Genomic DNA, 25,142 nt, shown 5'->3' with positions numbered 1-25,142 from the left:
ATTGACAGTCTCATAAAGTATACAAGAGGTAAAAAGCCTTAAATGTGCTTTTAACAATCTACCTGTAATTTTAATTGAGGAAATATATCCGTTATTAAGATATTATAGAAAATATTTTGCATATTTTTGAAAGGTATCGACCTCTTAAAACGTAAATCTAGAATGAAAATACCCCCGATACTCGCCATTATTTTTCGAAACGACGTTGGAGGAAGTACCGTAGTACTTACGCGATTACTGCACATATGAAAGAGTTTATTGTTAAACTCGTCAACTCCGAAGGCTTTTAAGCTCGTCCAACCGGCAATTAATAATTAAAATCGATTTAAAAAGCAGTTTTTAAAAGCCAAAGCTTAACGTATACATCGATTTGCACCATCGTAAAATCGAGAAAAAATCAAATATGATTTTTACGATAATTTTAAATCGCGGCATTATACAGAGGGGATAGTGATAATGTCGAGTATAACCTTACATCAATAAGCGGAGCCGACTTTTAACATTATTGGCTGGAAGACTCGATAATAATAATAATAAGAAAAAAATAAAAAAATAACGCAGCCGAGCAGGTTTATGTGATAGCTTTATGACCCAAAGAGTAGAATTAAATTTTATAGTCCAAGATACTTTTTAATGCACAAATTTGACCTCATATAACACAATGGATAATTACTGAGTCATCAACCAAGATTCGTTTCTCCCCAGATAAAGTACGGTTTCGTATCTTAAAGAATTTCATCGCGATTATGATGACTAAAGCCGAATTTTGATAATTTCCTTCATTGTTCTTTTGAATATCTTAAATTAAAAAGAGATAATAAAGAATAATCTTCATCTATTCATTACATAATGAAATATTATATAGGCAAATTAATGAATAGGCCGTAAGTATATCCTACAGTTTTTTTCATCGCACGAGGGCCATATTTTTGACTAATTTGAAGAAACATCTCTGACTTTCTGTAACTTTGCCAGCATCTTTCGAAGAAAAAAGAAAATAAATTATCTAAAAGTTCGAAAGGTGACTATCATTAGCAACAAAAGACTTTTATAGTAAACATTAGAAGGTAAAATTGGAAAAGGAAAGATTTCTTAGTTGTTCCGCATAATGTAAGACCTCATATTCATTACTCTATTTGAAAATTTTATATACATTATTAAGTTTAAAAGCAAATATATAGTAATATATAATATTTGATTTAGTGTACGAGTTGAGAATATTTACTTTTAAGAGGTTTACAATTTTCCGCCAGTCGATGTCGGCGTAGCAGAAAATAGCTGTTTTCGCTATCATTTCTTTAAATGACGTCAAACAGAACTTCACCCAGCCGTTTCGAGATGTGGCCAGTCGTTCTGCTTCGGTTAGTTCGACAAGAATTACGCAGAAAGTACCTAATGGTGACAGAATTGATTTAGTTTTTCTAACAGGAACAACTTTCCAGACGAATGAAAAACTCATATATTTACTTTAAATTTTATTATAAGTATTTTGAATTGTATCTAACTGGACTAATGACATTATAATTCTATATTCAGTGCTGATTTTATTAATTTTTTTAGGGACATAAATCCTACAAACGAAGTCATAGTAGTAAAAAGCATCGATAGAACAAATACATTAAGGAGTCTTAAAGGAATACTCCTTTGATATAATGAGGAGTCTTAAAGGAATACTCCTTTAAGACTCCTCATTATATCAAAGGATGAGTTAAGTTCCTTGTTACATTGATCAAATGCTAAATTTGTTATATATTTTCTTAGATTAACGAATGTAGATAAATAAATATCAACATTAATAATGCATTTTTCTTGTATAGAACGTAACAATTGCACTTTTATATAATGTGCTTTAAATTATGATTAGTTAAATATTGATCCAAATATTATCTTCGTCAAGAATCATCGGCAATGTTTATGCAGAAATTTCTTTTGTAAATAGATTTTAAAATTTTATATTCATATAAAAATATATTTTAGAAAGAGAAGGGGAAACAAAATGTCTTCTCTGCTTCTTTCTGAATATGCTTTTGGGGCAGCAAACATTTTACTTTCTGGAAATAAATTTGCAGCACCGACTAAATCCCATATTAGATAATTTGTAATATTAGAGTACACAATATTTAAATAAATATTAATGAACATTTAAATTTAGGCTTATATATCTTGCGTTTAAATTTGCAAACATTCGGATGCAAAACTATATGAAAATCCTTTAAAAAATCGGAAACTTATCCCTCGGCAATTTAGATAAGAACACTTTTTTTCTCCTTGCAGTTTCGATGCCAATAAATCAACGAAAGGTGCCTCCAAGTTACGACGTGATCTAATCAATGCCGAGATTGCCAACTTAAGGGATTTGTTGCCTTTACCCTCATCTACCAGGCAGCGTTTGTCTCAGTTGCAATTAATGGCGCTGGTCTGCGTATATGTGAGGAAAGCCAACTATTTCCAACATGGTAAGTCTTTTGTAAGAATTAGTTAAAACTTCTACCTTCTTAGTTTCTTAAGTATAAAGATTTATACGCGTGAAAGATGGAGAAGATAAATATTCTCCAGTTTAACTTTTACACAGAAAATGTTACTCTATGGGAAAGCTAGTTGGTCGTGTTCGGTAGAAGCCGAGTACCTCCCGTAGATGATGCCCCAAGGTATACAGAGATGCTATCTCTAACGTTTACCCCGAGGGTGTCACAAATTCGCGAGGCACTTCGGGAATAACAAAGGTGACGCGCATGTTCATCCCACTAACATCAAACAAAAAAAAAAGGCGGACAAAGATATCAGGAGGCCCGACGGTACATCATGCGGTGATATACACCGTGGAAAAAATCGTATCGTTTACAATCGGTGGTCGAGCAGTCGAATCAACCGCCAAATCTTTTAATGTTTGATGAGGGGGAGGACGAAATATTTTGTTAAATTGGCCGTCTTTAATTCTCTGGAGTTTTCTACGACGACGTCGTGTCCGTGGGGGAGAGATTCTCACGCCACCACTTCCGTACACGGAAGTTCTAGATAGATCTAATTCAACCGGCTGCTTTTTTCGAATTCCTTCTCCTATCAAGTTTTCTATCGTTAGGAAACCTTCGCCTCCTCGTATATCAAGACTTCCTTTCCGAAACGATAGATATCTGCTTTATATTCAAATCCAGTAACATCGGTTGAATAATAATTCAATCAAGAAAACAACAGCCGGGGAAGAATTTTTTCCGACGAGATTCGATACCGGTAATAAGGCGAATGCGAATCAAGGGTCAATTGCCATTCCACCCACATAAACCGGGGTCTTAACTCGATTATTCGTAGCTTCGGTAATGAACAGAGCCAAAAAGACTTCAATATATCAAGATGCAAAATTACAATGCCGCGCTTATGGCCCGGAGCCTACTTCTTAATTGTGCTACGTGTATATAATCTTAGTTCCTTCCTGCATGTGTCAGTAGCCCAGATGCAACACGCAACTCATATACCACACGCCCTTGTAGCACTAGCTAAGAAATATAAGGGAGGATATGCGGGGCGTAGGTGACGCTACTCTTCCCAGAGGGTGTAGCAGCCCAGACGTGATCCGGTATACCAATCTCTGCTAGCTTTGACATTTGGACAGCTAAGGGTTGTCGAATGTCCTCGAAGCACGCGATGCAAACGAGGATATCGGCAATGATACAAGTATAAGGTCACGGGAGGTCAAACCGGAAAACTTGGCCATGATTAGCTGTTCTTCCTTGGGATAATGTTTGCCTCGGGCGCTTCGACTGCGTTTCGTTTTTGACAATGAAGAAGAGTTACTCTCGCACTGATTACGAAATACAGAATCGGGAGTTTCTGATCTTTTACCGTTTAGTATAAATATACCAACACTTTTTTATAAAACAGTATTTTTGAATTAGAAGTCCATGATAACGCAATTAGTGTAAATCATCACCAGCAACCGAACACATCGCCGGTTTCGTCAATCGGAACAATTATTTTTGCTTAATAATCAAGAAATATAAACGCAATTATAATTAGCATTACAATTAACATAAAACTCGTAAGTAACTTCATCCGAAACGGCTCATTTGGGTTAATTTATCAGAATTGACATTTACATTTTTGCTAAAAGAATTGCTATGCAGAAAAAAATGACGCGTGTTTTTATTTTCCATCTGTCTAGACATGCAGAAAAATAGAAAGTGGATAATTCAAACAAAATTCGACAAGCTATTAAGAAGTTTTTCTTGGAATTTTTTATGTATTTTCTCCACTTTTCTATTACGCTAAAAAGACGAAAGAAGAAGGGGAGGAAAAAAATCATCAATGACAATCGTTTATCTTCTCAAGATCCTAAAATGAGTTTTTACAGAAGTTAATGAAGGTACATTCTTTTTGCAAATTGCATTCGTAATGAATATGAACTGTAGAAACACTCAGCTCTTATGTAATTCTCTTACGAGTATAGAACGTATTGTACTTTTTTATTGCAATATTTTACCATCCTTGGCTAAATCTGCGGGCGATAACATTGAAAGACGAAACTTTTTGTCAGCTGCCCGGTTTTGCTAGTGTATTCCTGACCGGAATGTTTTTTGCTTACGGATTCCAAGATGATGCTCCATTTTCGAGAAGATCGTCAACGTGGGAAGCGCATCAATTCTTTTGTGAACGGTAGTCACGCGACAAACAAACCGAGTGAACGACCGTCGGCTGACCACAAATTCACTAAAGTTGCGCCTAGTTAGGCCAGGCCATCAGCTTTTACTGAACGTTGATCTATCGAACCTACGGTTGGGCGGCGAAGCGGAGCCCATTTGCAGCTACGGCCACTTAGCATTTTGCATGACTTAGATTTGTTCTTGGCGCAATTAAGATGTAATTTTACCAATCACGCTGGAAAACAATGTTCTGCAAACATTTCCGGGAAGAAATCCACCGATTAATTGAGCCCATTGATATAATTTATAAAAAGAAGAGGAAGTTCATTTTCGGGCTTGTGCATGTTACTTATTAAGGCTCTACGCGCCCATCCGAAACACGGGATATTCCGTAGATCTATCATTAGACTTTTCTTTTTATTTAAAACCTGTATAAAATATTGCCAGACTCTTATCGTTCGGAACTGGCGTTTAGACAAAAGCGACAAAAAGAACACAGGGATAAGTCGAAAGAAAAAACCATAGTATTGTGTCTCCCCCGCCAACCATTTACCTAACGATGACGAATGCCTTTCTGTCCCAATGCTTTCACGCAAATCCCCCATTGTCTCCGATTCGAATAATTAGTGAGGACCGACCGACTATTAGACCAACGACGCCATTTAAAATGTCGTCGCCGCGTAAGTTATCCACATTCGATGGCCATCGATGTTGGCTCCATATTTGCCCGGGGGCAACGATTAATGCTGTTTACACATCGAGTCGTGATAATGACGTTCGACTTCCGAAGAAACAGGAAAAGATTTCCATTAGGGGAGGAAAGATCAAATTACTAAATTTATACAATTTATCATCTTGAACTCGCTCGACTTAGCCCACATTTGCGTGATTTTCTGTCCCGATTCTTTCCGAGAAAAACAGGTTAAGGGATCATTCCGTCCCGTCCGTTTCCACCATCGAGTTTGTCGACCAACAAGCCATTCTTTTTATTATTTATATACCTCTATATTTACATACGGGATGAAGTTCAAAATGTCAAAAATCTCTGCCGATCTGAACATCAAACCTGTTAAAACGGCCATTCGAGTTCCGACTCCAAATGGATCTTGTACAAATCTCGTATATGTAATTTTTAAAAAAGAGTGAAGACAAAATGTAATTAATTATAATTAATTAATTATTTCTTGCCTCCTTTCTGGCAGATAAATCTTACAGGAAAAGTTTTCCGACAAAAAAGATCAGACTGACTGGATGCAATGTTCGAAGATTAAAGAATGAGAAAAATATTGGGAAGCCTTCATGCTGATTATTGGATGTTAAGCAGTAAAAAAGTAGGAAGAAAATTTCCTACTCGTTTGATCAAAGAAAGTAAATATTCAAATTAAAACAGTATTTGTTTGCACAAGAGAGAACTTCTGTCATTTCGATCGTATTAATACCAGTGGAAAACAAGCAGTTTACGAGATGGCCTCAATTATGGCCATTGTGGGCGAGCCCTATCGGAAATAGGGTCGACTAACGTAGACGAGGATGGGAAGAAGACCCGACCCGAACTTCTCGTGAGAAAATTACGACGATTCGAATCGAATTTGAATCCGAATCCTTATCGTGCAACGTGGGGATTCATTCGGGATCAGATTCTGCATAACTTATATACAACTTAAATAATTTTTCGTAAGCCGGAAGTTTAATAAACGAAGAGGCCGTTTGTTTATGCAACTTATATTCGTATTCACTAAAACTATTTATGAGGTACTCACATGTCTAATGAACTAGTCGATTCGAGAACCCAAACACATGTCAGACTATTAATTGTTATTTCTATCAAACGTAATGGCTTGTTTCTTCTTGTCTGGGAGTGTTTATTTCCTTTTCTGAGTTATAACGAAGATTAACGCTTTAATTATTAATATATTTTTCGGATAAGATTTGAACGCGTGGCGTATTAGAATAACGAGTAAGTTAGAAAATAAACTGTAGATTGAAGTGTGGATAATTATTAAATATTAATCTGCAATTCGAACCCGTAATATTAATTCCAATTGAGACTTATCTTCTTGGTAATTATCTTAAAATAAAGTAGGATTCTACCAAGCAATGCCGACTTGTTCCAGTACTCGACCGAAATTAAGTGCACATGCTGACATTCCTACGCGACTTTGGGCCTCTTGTAAATTCCGGCGCATACGATGAGCCTTAACCCTTTGACGTGTATACTGCACCCGAAAATCCGACGCTATTCGGCGTACTTGGCTTCCGAGCCGTACCGAAACCACGTGTTCGACCAACCTTAAACTCCGACCCAGGTTGGGCATTAAATAGAATGCTAATCAATTTAACCGTCGATTGGACGGGAAGAGTCCAGGAAGCGGGAGGTGAGGTTTATCTGCGCCGGCTAGTTGTGTATTCAAAGGTAGCAAGAGTGTGATTAGTGGAGATACCCGACTTATCCCTTTGGGTTTGACTGTTATAAATAATCTCGAGATATAGATAATGACGGGATTTTCCCCGACTTTTATGGTTGACGCCAAAGAGGTCTCGGATGAACGCCATTTCTAGGGGTCAACGGTTGTAATTCAGTATAGGTTCGTTAGGATTCTGCAGACGTCTGCGATTAGCTTCCAGACATGTGTGGCTCATACAGGAAGCGTCAACTAATGAATTACGAGCGATTAACTAAAACAAGAAACAATTGTCGGCAGATTAAAAAAACAAATCTCTTCATGCCACTGACGATTACTAAACTGCTGCTTATACATAATTATCGTATTTCGTATTAAATATTCGAAACGACTTTTTCGTATTCGGCAAATTCTATAATTTACCGTGCCGTTACGAGCCATAAAAAATCTACATTAAATAATTCGTAAGAATCTAGAATGTTTGTATTTAAATTCTTTGGAAGATTTGCCCCGGTCAGAAGAGTACTTGAGAAGAGAAGAGAAGAGTATTGTACCGGGATTTTTAATGCGGAGTCAGTTCGGTTTTTGAAGTGTATCGGATGGGTCTATCAACGCAGTTGTTACTCGGGAATTGGCTTTCACCTGTTTGTGTTTGCCGATGACGTCACGGGTGTCCCTCTAGGGATCAGGCACGACTAAAGGAGGCTCCGTCCGGGTTATGTGTGCACAGGAACATTCGTCAAAAGAACGTAGGCGTCTTTGCTGCAACTGTGCCCCGAGGGGAGCATCTCCTCTCAACACAAGGCGGGTAAAGCTTACCTCTAAAGTCATAGTCTATTAGTTCTTGATTTTGTGTCCAACATGTCGCTGGCAGAAGACGCTTCAGTCGTAAAAGAATTAGAGGCCGTTTTACGATCTAAGAGGATCTCTTCAGGTGGAAACACTCTTAGAAAATTATAACTTTAAACCCCGTACGTATAAAAATATATAAATTATGAGGGAATACTCCCTGCGACAAATCATATCGCCGATGTTAGACTATTAAAAAATGTTAATATGGAACCAACTCATAGGAAAAATATGGGAGTGTTATACTTTCGGGTCGTAAAAGTGTTTTTACGAGACTGTTATGTGTAGCGGGAGTTTAGACAAAACGTCCTTTTAATAATGGGCGCCATTTCTCATTCGACATGCAAATTAGGCCTTTTTTATAGGTCTATTAATCCTTTAATTTCGCAATTCCTTTTTCGCCAAAAACAAAAATATAAAAGTAAAAATATTTTACAACTCTTAAAGTTAAAATTCTGTAAATTTTAAACGCGAGTAAAGCGAAAAATTTGCGATTCTCGAGGGATGCTAGCCTCCGCGTGTCAGTATCCTTTCAGAAAAGCTGCGGTCGGGTCATGGTTAATTAATGGTTCCACCCCCTCATCACGTGATCGATGGAGGCGTGGGGTTGTGTCGTGCGGGCGGAGTCCGTAGGCCCGAAAAACCACGTGTCACCACGTGTCCGAACGGGTGGGGTTCTAGTAGAAGTTCCGGTTCGTAGAAAGTCATTGCACAATGGAAGAGAGAGTCCGGGGAATGAATTTTAAAAACGACAATAGACGCTTTAACGTGGTCCACCCATTCATTTCGGACGATTGCGCTGCCGCCTTTTAGATGAGCGGACACAGTCGTTAAGAGAATGGCATCCGCATTCTTTGTCCCTCCGAGTCGTTCGTGCTTCTATAGACTATCTGCACTGGGATGGTTACCTCTCGGATCCTACTTACTTTCATTAATTAGTTTCTCTCCGATGCTCTTACCTGAAAGCCAGACGAATTTTTTTTTCCCTGTGTTGTGCTCTGCTTAATCTCTACTGAAATATTTTTAGATATATTTTCCAAGAACAATAAGAGACTTGTCTCGAATTCTTTCCTGAATTAAGATAGAAGCTTACGCTCTTTACATATTTATAAGAGGAATTTAAATTGTCTATCTTAATCAAAAAATATTTTCCAGTTCTAACTTTTAAATTGATATATAGGATCTTTAATATAGTAAATAAATAAAGCTTTTACCGTAAATTTTATTATTAAGAGAAACAAAAAATTCGATAAAAGCACTTTAGTATTGCAAATAAGGAAATTTTATTATCTTTTCTAAAATTATGCTCTTAGCATTATACTTCAATAACAACAAAGGAAGGGAAAAAAGCAGAAAAAGAGCAATTCGAATCGAGAAAAAAAAGCGCATCATTCGAAATAACGCCCATGATGGATCGAAGGGTGGACTCTAAAAAAGCCCATCCTTGCAAATAGAAAAGAATAGCCTACGTGAATTAATTTACTCCTTCATTTAATACCTCGTTACTTCGAGCGGTAGATCATTTTTCTCGGGTGGCAAACGGCAGCAATTATATTGCAAAAAATGAAACGAATCGGTAAATATCTTTCTTTTGACCTCTACCCTTCTTTCTCATTTGATTCGAGGTCTGAGAAGATATGCAATTATCTCAAACGCATCATTTCGCTTCATCTGATAAAGTTTCAGTTTTCTTTGCGTACTAAAAACACGCAAAACGTATCTTTAGCTGCCTCTAGGGATATTATTCTGAAATTCTAACTACGAATAAATTCAGCCGTTTTCCTATATGCCAAATACAAGAGTTTTCTTGTAATGAATACAAATGACAGTTTTTTCATTTCGTACTCTTTACAGGAAACTCGTTCCAAGTCCTCTCCTACAAAAACTGACAGAAATGATGGAAATTACAAAATCTACACAAATTACTTATAATATTTTTTATTCGCTAGTATAATATACGCGTAAGCAAATAAGTTACATATTTACAGTACAGCAGCCATATGAAATTACGCATGACGTTTGTTAATCGATTGTCAATGAATCAGACTTTCAGAAGTAAAGGATATAATTCAAACTTCGAATGCATTCTTTATAAATTACACGCTCCTAATAATGCATTTCCATTTACTAAAAATAGATCACGAACGACGACAAAAACTAAATGTTCAACACAAATTATATCCATTTTCGTAACTAAAGATTAAAATACAAAGTGATTGACTGGGGGCCAAATACACAACTCAAATAATTTACAGTCCAAAAGTTGTTACTATGTCATTTCGTCGTCTTAACACGATGTTTTCATTACTTAGCACTTCCGACAAGCCGATCGGGGGTGTCGTGTTGCGCCGGAGGTGGTTCACTGGTGAAAATTCTTACCGTGTTATCGAGGTTGTGGAAACTCAGTCTGGCTGGGAAAATTTAACATACAGTTAAAATTAATTTGCCACTTTTCTCCGTTATTACTTCAAACCGCTACCACGACTATTCGTACGAGTGCACAAAGCACCGCCTGGGAATTAATACCTCCCATTAAAGTAAAGTCTGCAGAAGCGCTATCATTAGCTAGTACCTACTGGTAGTCGTGAGGACACCGTTCTCTCCCGCCCAGTTTCTCCGTCCTGTCAACAATGCTGCTTTCCTTTGTAATAAACCATCAAGTCTTCATTAACACTACGCTTTGTCCTTCAAATTGCCTTATCTAAAGCGCAATTATTCCGTCGCGCCGCCAAATTCGCACCTTTCACTCTATAAAAGTTTCGAGGAAATTCGCGAGTCCTTTTGGGTAGTTATTGTGAATATGCCGACCAATTAAGTCGTTATAGTTGCTTAATTAAATTAGAGAAGAAGAGTCATTGGGATTTCGACGTCTGGGTCGCCGTCCTTTCTAATATTAGAACTATTCGAGGGCGGATTTACCTCTTCTCTCGAAAACCGGACATAGTCGGAGAAAAAATTGGATAGGGGTTTAAAAATTAAGAAGCACTCAGATGGAGACGATTAAGCCGGTAGGAAATTAAAGCGCGGCTCCGGCTCCATAAGACGTTCAGTGAACCTGAAGGTTGATGTTTGCTTTTTGGGGAGAAGTTTTGGGTGAAGTCGGCTCGATACAATCAAACGACATAAATAAGCGTTATTTAGATGAGACAAACGGGTGGAAGTTCCAGGATGCGAGTGATGGATAGAGCCAGTGGTTCTCGCTCCGAAGTGATGAATGGGAAAGAATTAAGTCTACGGTCGTACGGATGCAGAAGTGTTAATGAGCGCCGCACTGGGGAGGAACTGTTTTATTCGATGGCTTGTCCTCACCCTATTGTCGGAACACACACGCGCACCGCGTCTGGGTGTGTAACCGCCGGTCAGAGGGATGGGCCAACCGAACAGTCAAACCGTACGACTTCGCCGTAGGAGGTTCGGCCGAGTGATTTATTGATATTTATACAGTTTTTCTTATCCCAAAGGACATACGAGATATCGCGTGTAATCGTAACCATTTATCTCTCGTATCCTCTCCCCAACCTAGTTCTGTCTGCACTCCGGTGGTAACTCAAGTGGAAATGATCCTTCGATTCTTCTCTGGCCCTGACAGTTTCCTAACTTAAATCCTCATCCCGAACGTTATTCAGAGAGCGCTGCACAGACCTACAACTAAATCTCTACGTGCAGAGGTGTTTGTTCTTTCTGATTTACATTCTTTTCTAATGCTTCTACGGAGCCCTCTCCACAAAAGTGGAGCTTTTCTCTATCATCTCAGTAAAAAGTAGATCTAAAGAAAACGTGCAGAGCTCTTAACGTTCAAATCGGAGTAAGAAATGCGAGTACATAAAAATGAAATGATACTGAACTAGTTAGGGAAGGAAATATAGTAATTTCCTTTCCTAAAAATCACAAGAGGGAGTCGACTGCAACAACTCTTCCTGGATATTTATTGCATATTTTTCCTTATTTAAGGAAGAAATGGAGTGAGATTACTTCTTTCCGACTCTATACTTATGTATTACTGTCTCTACATTACTGTTATTTAATGCATTAATGCGAATGGCATTAGCAGATTATAAGTTACGTTACGGATCTACATTAGCTTTGCATTTAGGTTCGCCCGAAATTAAAATAACAATTAATGCATAAATCAATCATAACCTGTTTCGCTAGGCTACGTTGCCGGGATGATGTGACTATCTTCGACCCTATCGGAATTGTTAATTAACAGTAGCGGCTGAATTAATGACGATTATTGGAATATGGAAGCCACGGGAGTACGAGGAATTTTACTATTAAATAAAGCAAAAATCGAGGTAATTTTTGTTCTTTTTTTCGAAGGCAAAAGTGTTTTGTTTTGGCTTTTTCTCCAACCGACTATTAAACAGCGACCGGGGCGGACTGCTATTAAACGCGGAAAAGTAAAAGGGGAATAAGTGAGGGGGACCTACTTGGCTGGGTGTGCCCGGTCGACTCGACACACACGCGTAGATGGCGCATTCAGCAGGATGTTAGTCACGTGATGGGCACAACGGATTCCATTAGCTGCATCCCCATCTAATTATTTCTACTCTCTTACGCCCTTCGCATGAAAACGGACGCTGGCCTCTCTCGTTTCCTCTCTAAATTGGAAAATTTTTGCATTTTTTCCTCATAATACGCTTATTAATTATTATCTGGCTACGTTAATCCCGTTGAAAATCGGACAGAAATCGCACTTATTTTGGTGGTATTTTATTTAGCTCGGGGCGAAATTAGCACCCACGCCAGGATCCAGTCTAGACGATGGACCCATGCACGATACGATAGAACCCAACCTAAAAATTGCTCTATTAGGCCTTCTAAAATTCGTTTCGTAGGCTATTATGCCCACCATAACCCTATGCTGTTCTGAACGTGATCTTTGGAAAGTTAAGATGATATCTGAAATGCTTCGAAGCCTAGAGCGTGCAACATCCTAGACATTCCAAAACCACTTAACCAAGAAACATTATACTCTGTCAGCGTGGTAATAGCGCCATTAACATATTACGGGGCGCATTTATATTATAATTAGGGATTACTACGGGCTGACAAGCGTGCCATATTTAGATCTAGTTGCGGCGTATCGGCAGTCTCCTTTGTCTACTCCACAGAAATCCGTTTAACTCGAGAAAACGACACCGTGTAAGTATTATCCGATAACAAACGAGTAAACGGGCATGTTAAAAAAAGGATCGATGAATAAATACGTCGTTAAGATTGTAGAGATTAAAATCTGCATCTTTAAAACATCTGCGAAACATTTTAGCCAGCGCTTCGCCCCTTCCATTTACCTTTTCTTTGTTTTAATTTCTTAAACTTTATTTTTTGACAGTCGTTGTCTATCTTCTCCATCCAGGCCGTCAAGAAAAGGGTGCTGCATGCCACGCGCCACCACCCACATCCTTGACCCTTTTGGACAACGGGCTGCACGGGAATTACTGTCTGAGTCATTTTACGATCTTTTGCCTCGCCCCTACAACATCCCTGAAATGCTATGAGGCTAGATGCCAAACCGGAAAACTGGTTGACGTACTGGCCTTTTATCCCGTGTACAGTCCGTTGCAGGATCGCAGTCTCCATAAGTTAAGTCGGTTAAGGAGTGCTATACAAAAGTCCTAGTTTGGTTTGATTGCGCCTGCAAAGATGGGAATTTATAATTATCCACTGGCCAAAGTATTATTTTTAAAAAATTGAAAAAGATGAAGCGATCCTCTAATCTGGATGGAAATATTCAAATGTTCTTTGCGGAAACATCATTTACCAGGCATTTCGGGCTGGCGACACGTAATTTTCCTGTTAATTTTTGTAATTAGACTGGTTCTTGCATCCGGATTTATTCAAATGTAGAGTAATTTTAATAACGCGGCGTTTAGGCGTCGATGCCATTCTGGCACGTTTACGTGGTCGAAAAAATACGGAATTCAATAAAGAGACGTGGCAAACAATTACAGCGGACATGGTACTCGGCTCGTAAAACTTTTCTTACCTTAATCTGCTAAATATTATTTTTGTGGCGCAAAAAAGAAATAAAAGAGAAAAAGACGTTGGAAAACAAGAAAGATGGGATCAACAAGTCGACCGCTTTAGCGCTCAACCTGTGGCTGCAGGTTTCGATAGCGGAAAGTAAAATCGGTTAGGTAAATGAAGGCGGCGATGGAAACGATAGTGTTCCTTCGTACCGGATGGCGATAAGATCTGGTGCTCGGTGTGATGCCTCCCCCGCCTTGGCTGAGCCTGCCACTCCCGGGACTCCAAGCAGGATCTTCTACGGACCACGCCCTGGATGGCACGTGCGTGGCACCCTCCCTTCGTAACCTTGTCTCTCCTCCTCGCGTCTGGTTCTAGGCCGTTTCTGTTTATATATATATATATATATATATATTTCTGACACAAATTTACGAATTGTAAATATTCTCGAATCGAAAATTCCTCAAAGCTTATAAACATAAATGGTAGCCAGTCTGGCAATATAGAATTAAGATTAATGGATTGCCGGTTTTTTAAGACAAAATTCAAATGTTATTTAAAAATTTACCAATTTTAAAGGCAAGAGATATTGAGGTGAAAATTTAAATCGACGCCTATAAAATTCTATTTGACTAATTTTATTCGTCAGAGTTCCGCATTGCATTTTAAAACACAAAATAAAGATCCGCATTATGCAAATTATCTAAAGAAGAATCTTTTCTCTTTTTCTTTTCCTTTATTCTCTCTCAACCTAATTTTCATTCTTGCTTTCAATGAAAACGAGAACTAGGTTTATTATCATTGAAGGTTATGAGTGATGCTGTTTTAGGATATTTGCATGGCAGAGAAAAGCGTAGTGTCTAACACAAATACCGCACGTTTTTAAGCTGGAAATTATTGTTATTACTTACGAAATATCCTGTTAGAAAACCGAACGGGGAAATTCCCCTACGTCTTTTCCTTCTCTTAGGGGAAAAAATTTCTTATTTTGTTATGTTTATCAAATGGAGAGTTGTGGAAGCGGTTGACAGGCCGGCATCCCTCCTGCCGACGCGACTGGATGTGATCTATTGTAATTGATGTTGACTAACTCGACTGGGTCAAGGCTACACAAATGTCAACGCTCGAGTCCGGGCAGAAGTGACAGCATTCGATATTTATTCTACACTCGAATCGGCGCTTCTCGGATATCCGGTCGGTAAACAAACGGAGATAAACAGAGAAGAGGCGTTGCTTTTCTCGAGCGAAGAACCCCAAAGTAGAAATTGTTAGAAAGGATCCCCCGCTGATTTTGCCACGCGTTCGACCGGCCGCTCTGGTTCCGGAAACGTAACTAGAATCGAGTTTGGCCAGAGAAAAAAAAAGGGTCTTTCGAGAAGCTGTCGGAATTCAATTTAGGATCTAACATTAATTACCCCTCCGAGTTACGGCGGAATTTATTCTTTGGGGTAAAGGATAGGGACAATCGAGGAACGAAGGGGACCCGACAGAAAAACTCCGTGTGTGGCTACGTTTCTACAAACAAACACAGCCCTAGATAGACGTTGCGTCGGCTATTCGGTCGGGCTTTTGTCACTATTCAATCGGTGCAGCAGATTATTATTAAGAATTTCACTCTGGGAATACGCGTGATTTATGATAAGGATATAGAAAAAGTTGTTCGAGAGGAACAAAGACTCTTCTTGGCTTTGTCCCTTCCCTAATTATCCTCGTATGGTGCCTTTTGCAGTGTTCGGTGCAGAGAAATACTCTCTCCCTCTTTTTTTTTTCCTGTGCTTTTTTCAACGAAGAAAGTGCTTAACAATCGCTTCAAAAGAAGAAATAACTTCCTGCCGAAACTTGCCTTCTTTTTCGAAATTGTTCTCTTTTTAAATATAAATAATTTAGCGCGAATTCCGATTTAATAACTTCATTATTTTTTACTTCCTCGTCGAAAATTTCGACGTCTCTTTTTTGATCATTATCTTTAAAGCAGGACTATTTTCGGTTATTATCCAGCTTCCAATTTTTTTTACTTGCATTTAATTCTAGAGCAGTATATCAAATAAGAAAATATTTAATGAGTATTGTGACCCTATAATTTAAGCATTTATTAAAAAAAACAATATATCACTTAGAACGAGTACCTTATACGCAGTAAACTAGAGTTTCTGAAAAATAAAAATAAAAAAGTATAACCACGCATTTCCGAACATCTAAGTCCAATAGAAGGCAAGTTAGAACTTATTCGACGGTCACGAGAATAGAATGCGGGGGTGAAGATGGCCCAACGACCAAATAGGTCACGACCCTCCTTTTGGCGTGAGAACAACCTCGTCTATCACGCACTTATCATTACCACCAACTTGTTTGCGGTTGAGAGTTCGTGAAATTTACGCGAGAGGGTTATTTTTAGAATGGCGCGAAGTTCTAATTCGACTGGATCAGTCGACTGGACGATGTAGAATACGATTTACCTTTTATGTATAAGCTTCCATTGTTTAACCGAAAAATATCCTGTATATTTCATTAGTATTACCATTGGTTAAAGGTAATGTAAATTGGATTTATGTAATATTTTTTGCGATAATTTTGCATAAAAATATTACGATATTGTGACACGCCACAGAAGCAACCAATCTGACTTTCTTGAATGAATGATGACGTTCTATCTCTGCATTTCTTGAGAAAAATCGATTAATATAAGCAAGAGAATGCAAAAGCTCGATAATATTTTCTTTCGTATTAATCTACTTTTAAATAATATCAAGTGGCATGTTATTAATTGAGATCCTTTTTCTTTTGCAGTTCTTCATAAACACGATCTTCTGCCCGAGGCCTCCATTCCCCACTTTGGTTTCTCGAAGGTAAGCAGCCATCTCTTCTATCCATTCTTGTGTCTCCGTGACTACCTAATTACTTGACCAGATGTCGTCGCCAAATCATTAGTTCACCGTTCGGACCCGTAGTACCGCCCGTCGGCTCATCCGTGCCCTTGGTGGCCATTTAATGATGAGGGCTCTGCGCGTGGATAAACTTTGCCGACGAAGATCATCGACTAACATTGATTTAACTCCCTCCGGAGCTCACTCTACTAGTTTTTATACCAGGGAAACCTTCCATTGCTAAATTTCCGACGGTGCCAACGGGAAGAGGGCTAGTTTTAAAAGGCCACACTTCTTCCGGTTAAAAATAAATCGATTGACCGGCAAGGTGAAACCCGTTGCTCTTAAAACTATTGATTAATACGGGAGCAATTGGAAACGATTGCTAACTAGGTTCCGAGAGTCTCTTGTCCCTCCGGGGCAACGAACAGAAGCGCAAACAGAGCAGAAGGAAAAAAGCATGGTCATGGTGATTTCTCGCCAGACACCGCTATAAAATTACACAGTATGCGTGCGTGCGAGACTGAAGCCGGCGAATTAGGCCAAAGATCGGTACATTTACACATGTACTTCATTGGATGGAATGGAAGACCGCGCTACCCTCGGGCAAGGAATCTGCAAACTCGTTTCTGCCATTTGCGGGTTTTTATACCCTCGTCTGCCGTGTGAAATTCGTAGAGTTTCGTTCGCTCTGTAATACAAAGAAAGACCGATAATGCCCTTAAACCCGGCAACGACTTCATTTGGCGTCATTACCTTCTTGATTATCTAAATGCTAAACTATGGGTTTATATTGAAAAAAATCCTGTGTATTCCGGTGGAAATTACGTGGTGTAATTGTTTTATCGAATCGGTTTCCAGGGTGTTTATGTATCCGAAGTGCACATAACATAGAATAACACCGTAAATCACTTACTTTATCCCGTTCCACGTTTATTTATCGGAGCAAACTTGTATTCTTTTATAAATTTTTATTTCACTCTGCATTCACTTAGGGGACTTATATGGAAAATAATAATCGTTCAATTAGGTAATGCATACGTGCAAAATGCGTACGTGCAATTTTAATTCACTGAGTCCATTAGAACATGTTCAAAAATTACGATATACATTGCTTAGTAATTTAAAATTTGTTTCAGATTAACCTGGAGGTAAGTATTACACGCCTGGAGGTAGTAGCAACGGTTAAGAAAGGCGACAGCCAAAGAGATGCCAAGGTCTTTAGTATCCGTGCGAAAACAAACACAAAGTAATTAAACAATCTGAATTATGGATGACCAACCTTAGCCGGAGGATCGAAATCACGTTTAATTTGACGGAAGCCAAAAATTAGATTAATCAGATTCGGGGTGATTATCTTTCAATGTCCTTTAGTAGAGACGCGTTCAAACTAGTTTAGGGAAGAAGCTGCTGCTATAATAAAGTTCAGATGCGATTCTCGTTGCGATGTCACGATCATACAGCACTAGCATTGTGCAGCATCGTGACCGGCTACCAACAGGCTACCTAGGTGTCGCTGCAGGTGCAGGAGGACGGACCCACCTGCTCCCGCTACCGTTGCCACGGTTACATGTGCACGACCGAGCTTTTCCGTGACGGAGTAACAATGGAGGAGGGGTAGGGGGACCGAATAAGGAATACCCCAAGGAGAGAAAGGGGTAGTGGTAGAGGGCGTGAGAAGCCCGTAGTTGTAATTAATAGTCGATAATGTCCGCAGGGTGCCAATGACTTATCGAGGTTAATGTTTGAGCGCTGGTGTTTCCTTTAAAATTTTTTTGAAATATTTATCGTGAGATTTTTCTGCAAGAAAAATAACATTTTTTGGGTGGAGCGCTTAAAGGTTATTATTTTCCGACTTTCGCTACTTGCGCACCATTAATCCTCTTTTGTAAATTATAATTTATGTTTGAATTGATTAACGAATCATCATGAGATAATTAAACAAAACCGATTGCTTTTTACTAAAGGTTAATTTTCGTGCATCATGCTAATCGGTGCATTTTTCAAAAATTGCTTTAGCTCGAAAACTTAGCACGATAAAATTAAAATAATATTTTTTGCACGCCTGTCACTTGTAGAATTCCAAATAGCCAAATTTGCCTTCTTCGCGTACAATAAACAAGCTGTTTACTAAACTGCCGAACATATGTAGGCCGCAAGACTCAACACAATATCGTCTGGTATGGAAATTAGACCGTTCCTATTCCAAGATAACTACGGCAGATTGCAATTTATCTGAGGAACAAGGATATTGCATTGATACGAGGTAAAGAGAGTAATCGATGTGGATCCAAAAATTATGATTAATCTATGGTCTAGAAGGCATTAGTTTAATAAACAAGTGAAAAAGAAAGGGTTGAACTTGCTTTCCACTCGACAAAAAGTAGGGCAGTAGGAAGGAAATATGCGAAAGCGGTCAGGGAGAACAGGAGAAATACGTATCTCACGGTACAAATAGCATAGTTGTTCGCCCAGTAGTTTCAAGTTGTCATTGCTATTTCGAGGACTGGAGCCTTATCCTCTGAAATTAATGAAAGAAGATCGATGGGGATGTTTCTAATACAAAACACGTTTCTGATCTGTCAGATTCAAATTTAAACGTGTTGCTGAAATCAATCACGCCCTTCATTCTCTCTCTTTTTTCTCCCAAGGAAAAGCATATAATTTTAACAAATGAAACTTTATCATTTATTTCTAAAAATAATTAATCTTCGACTGTTTTCAATTTTACAATAATCACGAGATGCATCAATCTATAAATAACATTGTTAATTCCGACAAACCTATCCCTTCCTAGGATGCTATTACAGTAATATTAATTGATAAATATCCTTAATTCTCTTATTTATAACTCTAGATGTAATCGTGAAAATTAATACATTGTGATTAAAATTATCATGTGCTCATCTATAAAATAATTACCTAATAATCAAAGCTTAACTTTAAATCTACCGCCGAAAAAAATAAGGCTGCGACAATTAAAGTTCAACATAGGTGTGCATTAAATGAAGGTATAGGTCTATAATTCCCACGTTAAGAGGTCTATTTATATAGAAATAACTAGACGCAATTGGATTGAAATGATGCATGAAGTGATGTACTGTACTTATTGTTAAGTTCTCTCATTAGATGCAATCAAGTTCGATGTAAATTGATTGTTGCGTAGCACGCTTTGAAAACAATTCGTTTATCTTAATGCTCTGTAAGATCGAGTTTATTATATCAGTAACATTTGACGTGGAAATCATTTTTAGGTTGTCGAATTTATTTATGGACGTTTAAAGGTTAAAGATTGTTAGAAACTTTCCAACCGGCTCGGAAGGGAAGGGAGACAGAATCTAATGAATCTTATCTCTGTTCTCATTTTCTCGTGCAACAATAGAATACTTCTTAGGCTAACGGATAAACCTATATTGTTTCTGCAAACACAACAATTCCATATTTGTCAAAACACTGCCAGATAATTATGCAAAAGAGGGCCGTACCACCAGATGAGGCCAAGGTGCAAACTTTAGGCTGCAACTCAAGGATTTGCGAAATACAGTATCTTTGGACTTATTGTTCTATCAATGTATATAAGCACACTATCGAAGAAGTTTTAATAAAAAAGCTTGCGTGTTTAATAATAATCATGTACATTCCTTTAGTGCTATTTATAATCTCGTTCATTTTTGCATCCTCTCTGAGAAATATATACATAAGCTTATGCTTATTTATTAGAGGATGCAAAACTGTTAGAATGATGAAGAACGAGGAAGAGATTTAGGAAGGAAATGGTAACGTAGAAGGCCATCATTAGATAGACCTAATTGTCGGAACAATAGAGAAGGAATGACATATACATCATTCCGAGTCATTGTCTTCGGAATGGTGTATGGGAACCGATGCGCATCTTAATTTTCACATAGCTCTAAATGAAGATCGCCTAAAAATAATTTTCGGGAACATCGACACACAATTAATAATTAATTATAGTAGCTTCACCCGATTCGATCAATCATAAAAGTCGGAATTAGCATTCATATCTCGGAGAAGTGTCAATTATTGTAAAGGCTCTAAATAGTTTTTAAACTGGATCATGTTGATTAAAACAAAGTAAAATACAATAGGAAAATGAATTTTTTTCTTATTTTATTTGAATCGTGTCTTCGGTAGAATTTACAGTAAAGAAAATAGGATTTGGTTTTACATCGATTCGGACACACTGTTGTCAATTAAGACACGCAATCTACAATAGAGGCACCCAATACGACTGTGGTACCAATTCCTAATCCAAAACGTTTATGAAATATCACCAGGGTCGAAATTTAATGTTTTGACGCTATCAATGCATAATGTACTCTATGACTAGTCTCAATACTGCTTTTACAACGGATAATGGGTTCCATACGGTCATAATATTACCTATTATAGGCCTATTCACGCTGATTAAACCTCTCTGAAATCAATCAGTGTGGATAAAAAAATTTATTCTCTGATTCGAAGTAAAGGTAAAAAATACAAAGGAAGGTTCTATTATTTAATTGTTACTTATTTTAATCTATATTCTGATGGAAGCGAAACTGTACACATTGCATTAGTGAAACAAATATTAATGTTAATACAAAATGAATTAATGGTTTTACTATTACTACTGATAAGTTTAAAATATTGATTTTTACAAGTATATACCATTTTTTCATTATTTAATTATTACTTTATAAATCAAGTTGTAAGATTCCAGATTTTTATTGCTTTAAATTCGATTTTTATGGTTTCGCGAAGGTGAAGGGCGAATTTTTTTTTCTACTGTATATTAAAGAAGTAATTTTCTGATTCTTAGTTTATTTTATTTAAAAATTTATTTAAATTTTGATAATTTATTACTTTTCTTGATGACTCTCTCGTCCCCTTCGGAGGGGTCTTGCTACTTCCTACACGCTGCACCTTTATTCACGATCCCTTTCATTTGTAAACGATAATATAATCGTATTACTTTTTAATAATTTAATATCAACATATGACTTAAATTATATAATTTAAGTTCTTACTTATCGCCTAAAAAATTTGATATTTTGAATGGTTTTATTGATTAAATTTAATCAAAAATAAATGAAATTAAGGAAAAATCTTTGTCATAGAATTGTAAAGTTACACTTAATGTTCTAGAGGATTTTTAAAGTCCGAAAAAAATTAGAAAACTACTAAAAAGTTGTTTCAAATTAATCTTCGAAGTTTATAGAAAAATGTCCAGATCAATCACCAATATATTTATATATTTTTAAAATTATTATTAGAGAAGAATTTAATAAACGAACAGAATATTTCGTCATATGAACACCTGCAATTTAAGTTAATTTAGAAATTGCTCAAACTAAGCACGTGCAATCGATTCCATACCTTAGCTTTTTTTTTTCTTGAAGAGATAATTAATTAGCCGATAAGCAAACATTTTCAGACTGAATAATTATCGATGGAAATTATTGAAATGATATTAAATTAAGCGTATATACACTTTAATCCAATAATTATTAATAGATTTTTGAATTTTTACATCAAAAAGCAAAAAGTTAGTTGTCAGAGACACTTCGTACCAGCAAGACGTGCGGATTCAAAATGCATATACAGTACTTGTAGTGTAATCTTTATACTTTCTTCATTAAATTCTTTGTTTATAAATCCGTCAATGCTGCCTTCTGTCTTCTGACCTTACATAACATAAAGTTTATTTCCAATACATGAACAGAAAACAGCAAAGAGGAAGAAAAAGAACATTTTCGGATGAATAAATTTCTAAGGAAGAAGAAATTTTGGGAGATTTAACATATTCTTCCAAACAAAATCTACATCCGAAAAAAACATTTTAGGCAATAGACCATACAGGTTACTTGTATGAAAATAATGATAGATACTTATTATAGATGCGGACATAAAAATTAGTATTTTTTATTTTTAAACATACAAAAATTATGTTAAATGTAGAGAAAATGTTTAATTCCTTGTAATGAGCTAACGTAAAGTTATTCGTGTATAATGTTAAGCACTGAATTTAAAATCGATAACACGGGTGAGGAAGATCAAAAATCTATTTATTAAAATTTGATGGAATTTTATTCTCTCTACAAAACAGGAATGGGGAGTGTTTCCCTTTTCCAGAACTTAAATTGAACGTTCAGGAAGTGTGACGAGCAAATGATCTCGAGGATTATAGTGTGTATCATTACAAAGCTAATTCGATTCTTTTTCTGTACTGTAGGCGCTGAACGGATTCTTAATGATGATGACACAAAATGGAAAGCTATTGTATATATCTGACAACGCTGCCGAATATTTGGGACATTCTATGGTAAGTGCTCATTTTACTTTTGAACATTATAAAGCTGTGATCGTTTCATTTTCTCGGAATAATGAAATATATCTCGCATTCTATCGCCATAATTTCAGATACGTTGGCCGGCTTGGTTAAATTAAATATCTGTGACGTCACTTCCAATCTAACTTTTTACGTCACTCTGAACTGGTTATCGATATCGAATTATTAATTTAAACCCCCGAAAATGATTAATTCCTTTATCAGCTGTCAAATCATGAATGATGTGCCATCTTATAAAATTGGAAATATCTCTAAACTGGTAATTGGTAAACAATTCGATTAGCAGTTAAGAAAATGGAATAAATATTACATAGTGTATTTTATTAGGAAAGATTATTTTTTAAATTTTATTGCTCGACAGAAACAAAAGTATAAAAGTTTACTTTTTAGTTTTCGTTTACGGTGATGTTTATAACAATTTAACAGAATTTTTCCATAGGTAAATCATGCGAACAGTTTACAAAATTTGTAATGTGTAAGAATAATATTATGTTTGATTATAAAATTAAGTTATCGAATGACTACAATGTTAATTCATTTAATTCATGAGAAAATACAAGCGATTTTCTATTAATTCAATCTGGAAGACGAAATTATAAATCAAGATCTATTTTGACATTCTACGGTAAAGAAAACAACGGATATTATGACGAAATTTCTTTGGTTCTTTAGAGTAATTCGAGTCTCAATGGCCATTTAGAAATATAACCAGCAACTTAATGAACCAACTATAGAGCTAACGACTTGAATCACACCATCTAGTGTTACCTGTAGCTCTGATAAATGTTCCTTTGGGTAGATGTTCCCACCATTCTACCAAATCACTCCAATTTCCAGCCATTAAGTAGCCCTTGGCCCCTTCTGTAATAACGGTGAGGTCACATGGTCCACCAGACTTCACCGTGGACAGATGCGCCGAAATTATGGGGTGCTGTAGACGGACCAACGGGAGCCATCTGCTCGGTGGCACTGGGGGCACCTCTCACGGCCCTCAAATCCAAATTCTGCCGCACAATGGAGGAAGTTGAGGCCGACTGGGTTCTGTTTCATCTCGAACTATAGAAATCATCTATAAACCTAGACTGCAAATATCATGTTTTTCTCATGGACATTTTTAAGTCACCAAAATATCGATCTTGGGATGTAGGCAACCAAAACGAATCTATTGTTTTGTTACTAATATTGTTATTGCATCTCTTACACTTAATGCCATCTGTCGGCATCACGAACATCCGGCACCGCAGCCACCTGGTGCTAATGCTTCTGACAGACGACCTCGTACCGACCCTGTCAGTACCCTCTTCTTACCCGGGGCCACACTCTCTGTTTTACTTTCTCAGCTTCTAGCCGACAATTACAACTCGTAAGCAGTCCGACAATTTATTAATTCCTTCCTTCCCTTCTTCCGGGTTTTCATAAGTTTCGTTTAGTGGATCATTCGCATCACGAACATAAGAATTCGTTCCACTCCAACTCCCAAATATTTTTTCCATTAATTTAATTCCAATTAAACAAAATTACAAGCCATTAGGAATCTGGGATCCATTTAAAATTCCTCCCGATATGAAAATTTGCACTTAATGATATTTATCATCCGAACGATCAACGAAAGTGGAGCAATCACATCCAAAATATAATTGTCCTCATGCCAGTTAGATAATTGTTATTCTTGGGCAGAAAAAGAGTAGAGATAATGCTCAAGGACGCCTCGTTACTACATATTCTCGGAACTATTTCCTCAGTTGAAAACTGCAGCAATAATTGCTATTACGAATGATTAGATTCACTTGGAAGCTCGACTCAAATATCCATTCGACTTGATAACAGATCGATAAGCTGTAAAGAGCGAGGTTGGTCCAGCTTTAATGGCTCAGATATTCCAGCTTCTTCGATTCTCCCGATTACAATACGATATCAAAAACTTTCCAACTTCAGACTCCACCATTTTTCAGTTAAGATTTTATACGAGAGTTAAAATAATTCAAAAAAAGAAGACCGCATTTTACTTTTTGTAAATTTAAAATATTCAAAGCGCGCGACTCTATAATTATCTTAGAGTTAGATAATACTT

The 25,142-nt window shown here is 37.2% G+C and overlaps 1 protein-coding gene across 2 annotated transcripts in view; it reads left to right on the top strand.

Moving 5' to 3' along the window:
- Positions 1 to 25,142, top strand: part of LOC111637934 (neuronal PAS domain-containing protein 4-like) — a 52,486-nt gene that overhangs the window by 14,917 nt on the left and 12,427 nt on the right. For both annotated transcript variants that reach the window (XM_023383545.1, XM_023383546.1), the window contains exons 2-4: positions 2,275 to 2,456; positions 16,643 to 16,701; positions 22,955 to 23,044. In XM_023383545.1, the coding sequence (XP_023239313.1) occupies positions 2,275 to 2,456; positions 16,643 to 16,701; positions 22,955 to 23,044 (331 nt within the window). The remainder of the gene's footprint in view (positions 1 to 2,274; positions 2,457 to 16,642; positions 16,702 to 22,954; positions 23,045 to 25,142) is intronic.

Source organism: Centruroides sculpturatus, unplaced genomic scaffold, assembly GCF_000671375.1.
Source record: "Centruroides sculpturatus isolate CEXI.00-Female unplaced genomic scaffold, Cexi_2.0 scaffold1208, whole genome shotgun sequence".
NCBI lineage: Eukaryota > Metazoa > Arthropoda > Arachnida > Scorpiones > Buthidae > Centruroides > Centruroides sculpturatus.
Note: the sequence above shows the minus strand (reverse complement) of the source record. Positions and strands in the feature narration are given on the sequence as shown.